Raw genomic sequence first — 8,016 nt, forward strand, 5'->3', positions numbered from 1 at the left:
AAAAAAAAAAAAAAAAAAAAGCAGAATATACAACATAATACAATACCCTCTTTTATTATCTTTACACCAATGCTGTACCTTCTCATGACTTCAACCACCACCTGTCTGATCTCTATCTCTCACCTGTACATTTCTCCAGAGTACCCTTATTTCTAACTGCTTAATAGACTTAAAAGACTTTACCAGCCAGAAGTCTCCAAGATTATCAAACTTAACACATTGAGGATGAAACTGATATCACATCCACTCAGCCTCCCAAACCAGAAATCCTGAAGTCAAGCTCTCTCTTACTCCAATTCGATGAGAAACTAAGCACTGTGGCTTCTACTGCTGGAACGCCTAAATATATCTTCCAAAGCTATTATATATATATATATTTATATATATATACACAAGCTATGTGTGTATATATGAGATATATATATACACACAAAGTGTATACACAAGCTATGTGTATATATATGAGCTATATATAAATACACACACAAAGCTATATATATAGCATATACACACACACACACACATACACATATATATATATATATACAAGCTTGCACACTGTCACCCAGGCTGGAGTGCAGTGGCACGATCATAGCTTACTGCATCCTCAAACTCTTGGGCTCAAGCGATCCTGTGATCTCTGCCTTCCAAGTAGCTGGGGTTACAGGTGAGCACCACCATGCCTGGCTTGTTTATGTATTCCTATCATGGCAATGGATAATTTAAAAAAAATTCGTTTGTAGAGACAAGATATCCTTATGTTGCCCAGACTTGTCTCGAATTTCTGGCCTCAAGCGATCCTTTTGCCTTGGTTTTCTGAAGTGCTGGGATGACAACGGAACAACTTTTAAATGTCTCCCCCTTGGGTACCTACTCACTCTTCAGACCCATAGGCATCATATGAACTTTCTGGCCACACATGTGTAATTAAAATGAACATTTTCTGTAATTTTAGCAGATAGAAAAAGGAAAAGAATGAAAGAAGGAAAAAGTTAATATATGGCCCCTTATGTGGCTTTTTCAGATTAAACTCTTTGCAAAGTTCTGAATAAGTCAATGGGTAAAATGGGGCTTAGAGTACTTAAGTCATGTAGTTTAACTCAGATGAAAGATGGATGTAAATGTGGAGAAAGAGCACAGCTGTGTTAAATTGAGAGCAATGTGTTAGGCCAAATTATTCAGTAATTCCTTGACTTCATGAAAGATACATTCAGGGTCTTATTGCTCTCTGGGACCAAAAGTGGGTTGCTTGCCTTCTAATGTCTTAATTCCTTATTTGGCCCCTTATAATGCTGGGACAATGATTAAGTGCCTGGACTTTGGAATTAAGCCTGGATTGAAATGTGGACTCCATTACTCACTAACTTTGAGGCTTTCATTCTCTCTGAGCTTCAGTTTTCTCACTTATAATATAGGAATAGTAAAACCTTTGTAGAGTTAGAGTGAAATAAACTGAATTTATGTATGTTCTAATTGTGCTTAGCACATATATTCAATAAATGGCAGTGGCTAGAAAATATCTTCCACTGTGTATGTAATATGGTCAACATGTATCCCTATTCCCTTCTTTTCTGAACGGGGAGAGTAGTGCAATCAGTAACATCCAGTAGTATGGGGACTTTGTTTCCCTGGAAGTGTGCAAAAACTACTTGCCATTTTGGATTGCTCTTCCAGTTCCAGCTTTATAGATGTAAGCTACTGTGTCTTCTCTAGTAATGGAATTTGAACACTGTCATTTCGATGTTTCTTTCTCTGAAGAGGAATTCCCTTTTTTTTTCTTGAGATTTATCTAAATGAAGGAACTCAAACTTACCAGCAATAAAATCTCTCTAATTGCAACTTAACTGGTTTTTTTTTTTCAGCTATGTATTTTTTCATTTTTAATTTATTTTCATTTTATAAACATTGAGGTCATGAGAATACTGGAGTTATTTAATAAGAGATGGCAATTATTCATTTATTTATTTGCTCAGAAAGTAGAAAGTTTCATGAAACTTTAAAGCCTGGGAATTTCTAAAGATAACTCCATCTCCATATGTTTTTTGGAGGAAATGATTTTTGTCTTTTCCAAACAATGACACTTAACACAATAGAAAGTTGGCACATTTTTGGTAAACAGAATTTTCCTGGTAGTGTGAAGTCTACTGTGTATTTCTTTTTTTTTTTTTTTGAGACGGAGTCTCGCTCTGTCCCCCAGGCTGGAGTCAGTGGCCGGATCTCAGCTCACTGCAAGCTCCACCTCCCAGGTTCACGCCATTCTCCTGCCTCAGCCTCCCGAGTAGCTGGGACTACAGGCGCCCGCCACCTCCCGGCTAATTTTTGTATTTTTTTAGTAGAGACGGGATTTCACGTGTTAGCCAGGATGGTCTCGATCTCCTGACCTTGTGATCCGCCCGTCTCGGCCTCCCAAAGTGCTGGGATTACAGGCTTGAGCCACCGCACCCGGCCTACTGTGTATTTCTTTTGTGCCAGACTTCTCAGTATCATTTTGATCTGTAAAACATCAACGTTTCCTGTATTGTATTATATTTAAATCTTTGGAGAGTCCAGACACAAAGAAATTTTTATTTTAAAGAGTAATGAATAATAAAAAACCACAAAATCTTTATTGTAATATTTGGGATTATGATTGGCTGCAGGGAAAAAAAGCACAAAGCAGATGACACATAGAAGACATATAACATAAATGTTTGACTTTGATATCCCCAGAAGGTATATCTCAGACATTAAAAAAGACAGGAGGCTAAAAATTGTAACACACAAACAAAAATCATTTCTCTAATTTTTGAATTATGTGTCCAAAGAAAAAAATTAAAACTTCAACCACCCATTGGTGTGAGAATTGTTAAAAAAAAAAAAAAATTCTAGCTTTCCACAGATCCATTTGACTGTCCTGTAAAGACTGAAATCTGAGAATGTTAACAACAGGTTATCTCTGAGGACAATTATTGCACCTGAGAAGGAAAGAAAAAGATATGCTTTATTCCATTGCAGACACTGAATGGAGAGCTCTGAGCTTCATAGGTAAACCAACTCTGTATCACTTTGAAATACATATTTGAGGCTGCTGCATGCAGCTCCCCCACTAGCCGCGGTCATTGGTGCCAATGCTCAGGCGCCCGCTGCCCTTGACCTCCGGCCCCCCAAGCCCTAACCCAGCACAGGAGGACCAGCCACTGCCGCCAGGCTCTGATGCTGGTCTCTGGTAGAAGAAGGTTGCTCACAGCTCTGCTGCAGGCTCAGAAGTGGCCCTTTCAACCCTCCAGAGACATAAGACTAGTGCAGTTCCAGGCACCCCACCTAATGGGGCCTCACTTTGGCCTGGAGACAGGGAATGGTGGAGGGGTTATCAACTGCAATGCCTTTGACTCTATGCTCCCCAAGATGATGACACAGTTCCTAGAGCAGGGAGAGGCCACCCTCTCAGTGGCAAGAAGAGCCTTAGGTACCCAGTTGCCAGTCCTATCACGGTTGGAAGTAACCTTCCTGGCTCCAGCCACGTGGCCAGATAAGGTGCTTTGTGTGGGCATGAATTATGTGGACCACTGCAAAGAACAGAACATGCCTGTGCCCATGGAACCCATTATCTTCAGCAAGTTTGCCAACTCCATCGTGGAGTCCTATGATGAGATGGTCCTCCCACTGGAGAGCCAGGACGTAGACTGGGAAGTGGAGTGGCCGTGGTCACTGGAAAGAAAGGCAAGCACGTCAAGGCCACAGATGGCCCATGTGGCTGGCTTCACTATGGCTAATGACGTGAGTGCTCATGACTGGCAAATGAGACATAAGGGGAAACAGTGGCTGCTGGGAAAAACCTTCGACACCTTCTGCCCTCTGGGCCCGGCCTTGGTAACCAAGGACAGTGTAGCAGATCCACATAACTTAAAGATCTGCTGCCAAGTGAATGGGGAAGTGGTCCAGAGCAGCAACACCAACCAGATGGTGGTTAAGACAGAGGAGCTGACAGCCTGGGTCTCCCAGTTTTTCACCTTTTACCCAGGGGATGTCATCCTGACTGGGACCTCCCCAGGTGTCGTTGTATTCAGGAAATCTCCTGTCCTTCTCAAGAAGGGGGATAAAGTCCAGTGTGAGACTGAAGAACTAGGTGTCGTCATCAGCTAGGTGGTGTGATGGCTCCTCCACAGTCCCCGGTCATAGGATGAGGGCATCTGCTCCCACTCACCCTAGCCCAGGGAAAGGTCAAATGCCAGGTGTGGGCAGGTGTCAGCCTCGCAAGCCTCCTCTTCTAGGTAGAAGGGAGGACAGAGCTCTCTTCAATAAATTCATTGGGCCAAAGCAGGAAAAAAAAAAAGAGAGAGAGAAGTATGTATTTGACTTCTACAGCAGTTCTGGTGCAATGACATCCTTGGTGTTGGAGGAAAAGGTTGAGAGCGACTGCCTGATGGGGTTTGGCATATTAATAATTGCTCACATCATCCCTATTGGATTTCTTTAAAATATGCCACATATTACACACCCTCTAGGATATGCCTTCTGCCTAACCAGCAATCTTAGTTTCTGTCCTGATAAAACCTTGATTCAAGAATGAGGTAAAGCACTAAAGGCACATTCCTGACTTTTTCTATAAGAGTGAACACAGATAAACATACATTACAAGATTCAAAGATTGAAATGCTCAAAAGAACAAAAACCATAATGTATCTTACACAGTTATTACAATCTATTCTGTAATCCTTGTGAGATAGTGTTTCACATATCATTTGCGAAGTGTTAATCCTTAGTACATATGCAACACTAAATTGCATGTAATAAGTAATTTTTCTGGGGAAAATATTATTTAATTGTTTTAAAACATTTACATACCTATATTTACAAATAGTTTCCTAAATTATGGTGCTATGTTGATTTTATAAGATTTTATTTGTAATGGAAGAAGAAATAGAAATAATAATAAGAAATTTGTAAGGGCATGAAAGCACTTGGAAATAATATTTATTTTACGACAATTTACTCAGAAAATTCAAACCAAAGTGGGCAGGGGGTAAGGCATTTTGTTCAGATCTAAGAAATGGTGCTAAATATTGCATGAGGTTGTTTGTAGTGTCCTCTTTTATTTAAATCTCTGCTTTAATTATAGTCACTTTTAATTTTTTTTGCATTTCCTTTAATTCTGCTAGTTTCGCCTATTTTATTAGACTTCAAAAAAAATTGGCTTTCGTTTACATCAATCCTTTTTTTTTTTTTTTTTTTTTTTTTTTTAAGACAGGGTCTCATTTTGTTGGCCAGGCTGAAGTGCAGAGTAGCCCAATCATAGCTCACCGCAACCTCAATCTTTTGGGCTCCAGGGATCCTTTTGCCTCAGCCTTCTGAGTAGCTAAGACAACAGGTGTGCACCACCATGCCTGGCTAATTTTTAACTTTTTTGTTGAGATGTTAAGTCTCATTACATTGTCTAGGCTAGTCTCAAACTCCTGGCCTCAAGCAGTCCTCCTGCCTCAGCCTCCCAAAGTGCTGGGATTACAGATATGAGCCACCATGCCTGGCCTCATCAATCCTTTTATCTTTGTTTTATGTTTAATTAACATTTATTCTTCATTATTCCTTCCTTTTTTCTTTCCTGTTCATTTCATAGTTCTTTTACTAACTTAAGTCTGTTGCTTAGATAACAAATTCTTTTATAATATCATATTCATGCCTATAAACTTCCTTCTATGAGCATTTTTAGCAGCATCTCACAAGATTTGATGTTTAGGATTTTCGTCATCCTTGAATTGTAGGTAATTTACATTTTTATCATAAATTCATTTTCATCCATGAATTGTGTGTTAAAACATTTTTAAGTGTCAAAGTGTTTTTTTAACCTTATCTTTCTGCTTTTTATTTCTAACTTAACGCACTGTAATCAAAGCATATATTTATAGTTATTCTTAGAAATCTGCCAAGACTTGCTATATAGTCATAGTTGATCACTTTTCACAAAATCTCATGCTTTAAAAATTTATATTATGAGACTATTGATTGGAAGGTTCTACATATCTTTATTAAACTAAGCTTGTTAATTTGAATAAAGGTTATGTATAAACTTTTTCTATATTTTTATTAATTCTTTGTCTGCTTAATAAATACTAACGTCTTATTTTTGTTGGGTTTTCTCCCACTATGATGGTGATTTATCAATTCCTTCTTACTCTGCCCATTAATGCTTCATATATTTGGGGGGAGGTTATGTAAGGTATGCATTTATATATGTAGAATCTTATTTGTGAATTTCACATTTTAGTATTATAGATTGACATTCCTTATCTCTAGTAAGCTCTCTGATAATGATTGTTTTGATTTGAAAGTCATTTTTGTCTGACATTCTTTATCTCTGGTAACCACTCTAGTAATTATTCTTTTGAGAATATTCTTTTGAGAATTATTGAGAGTCAGTTATATCTGACTTTTGATTAGTATTAGTTTGGTGTATTTTTTTCCATCCTTTCCATTTTAACATTTCTGTGTCCTCTTGTAGGCAGCATTTATCTGAATTTATTTATTTTATCAGTTTGGTAATCTCTGATATTTAATTTGCAAGTTATTTGTTTATATTTAGTAGGATTTGGATTTTTTTCTATCTCCCAATTAGGTAAAAGTTTATCCTGATTTTTCTATGTTACCTTTTGTTTTCTCTTTTATTTTAGTTTATTTTCAAAATTCTGTCTTTTCCCTCTTCTACCAGATTGGAAATTACACATTCAAATTCCATCCTTTTAGTGGCTAATCTTAAAATTTTAACATGCATATTTACCTAAAAGTCTAACTTTGGCTTATATTTCTGTTTTCATGAGTAACACAAAAATATTTTAACTTTCCTCATCTCAAATTTTAAATACTATCATTATCCAGTATTTTAGTTTCACCCTCATATTTTACTTTCTTTGCTCATTATTATTTCTTTTCTGGATTGAATCTTCTTCAAGTATTTTCCTTCAGTTCTTTGTAGGTAATATCCTATTGATTTTTGGCTTCTAGTTTTGCTATAGAAAAGCCTTTTTTTTTTTTTTTTGGTTAGTTGATCTGGTGGGATATTACTTTCTTTGGTGCTTTTTCAGCTCCAGAGATGTGTCTAGCTGTGAATTTACGTTTACCTATTCAGCCTAGGATTTATTGTGCTTTTTAGATCTTAGAGCTCAAGTTTTCCATCAGTTCTGGAAAATCCCTAGCTATTATATCTTCAAATATTACTTCTTTTCTCATATCCTCTTCTTTCTCCTTCTAAAACACCTGTTACAGTATATTGGATATCAAATCTATCCTCTATGTCTCTTAAATATTCTTTCATATTTTTGATCATTTTGATCTTCTAGGTATTTTCCTTAGCTTTATATTTGAATCCATTAATTATTCATTTAGCTGTGTCTTGTTTGTTGCTAAACCTATCTAATAAGATTTTTTAAAATTTTAATGTCTTTATAATGTTTATTTCTAGTACTTGTTGGTTGGTTTAAAATCTTCATAGTTTTAAAAATTATTATTATTATTATACTTTAAGTTCTAGGGTATATGTGCACAATATGTAAGTTTGTTACATATGTATACATATGCCATGTTGGTGTGCTGCACCCGTTAACTCGTCATTTACATTAGGTATATCTCCTAATGCTATCCCTCCCCCATCCCCCACCCCACAACAGGCCCCAGTGTGTGATGTTCCCCACCCTATATCCAAGTGTTCTCATTGTTCAATTCCCACCTACGAGTGAGAACATGTGGCGTTTGGTTTTCTGTCTTTACGATAGTTTGCTCAGAATGATGGTTTCCAGCTTCATCCAAGTCCCTACAAAGGACATGAACTCATCCTTTTTTATGCTGCATAGTATTCCATGGTGTATATGTGCCACATTTTCTTAATCTAGTCTATCACTGATGGACATTTGGGTTGGTTCCAAGTCTTTGCTATTGTGGATAGTGCTGCAATAAACATACGTGTGAATGTATCTTTATAGCAGCACGATTTATAATCCTTTGGGTATATGCCCAGTAATGGGATGGCTGGGTCAAATGGTATTTCTA

General features: G+C 37.2%; 2 protein-coding genes across 5 annotated transcripts in view; one reads left to right on the forward strand and one right to left on the reverse strand.

Moving 5' to 3' along the window:
• Nucleotides 1-8,016, reverse strand: part of PTPRR (protein tyrosine phosphatase, receptor type, R) — a 309,826-nt gene that overhangs the window by 40,101 nt on the left and 261,709 nt on the right. The gene's annotated exons all lie outside the window — the stretch shown is intronic.
• LOC105537135 (fumarylacetoacetate hydrolase domain-containing protein 2B-like) lies at nt 3,064-4,131 on the forward strand. Its single transcript, XM_011976641.1, is given in 3 exon segments — nt 3,064-3,673; nt 3,676-3,721; nt 3,723-4,131. Coding segments are annotated over 3 exon segments (936 nt in total). The 5' UTR covers nt 3,064-3,192.

This window comes from Mandrillus leucophaeus, unplaced genomic scaffold (assembly GCF_000951045.1).
Source record: "Mandrillus leucophaeus isolate KB7577 unplaced genomic scaffold, Mleu.le_1.0 Scaffold169, whole genome shotgun sequence".
Classification (NCBI taxonomy): domain Eukaryota; kingdom Metazoa; phylum Chordata; class Mammalia; order Primates; family Cercopithecidae; genus Mandrillus; species Mandrillus leucophaeus.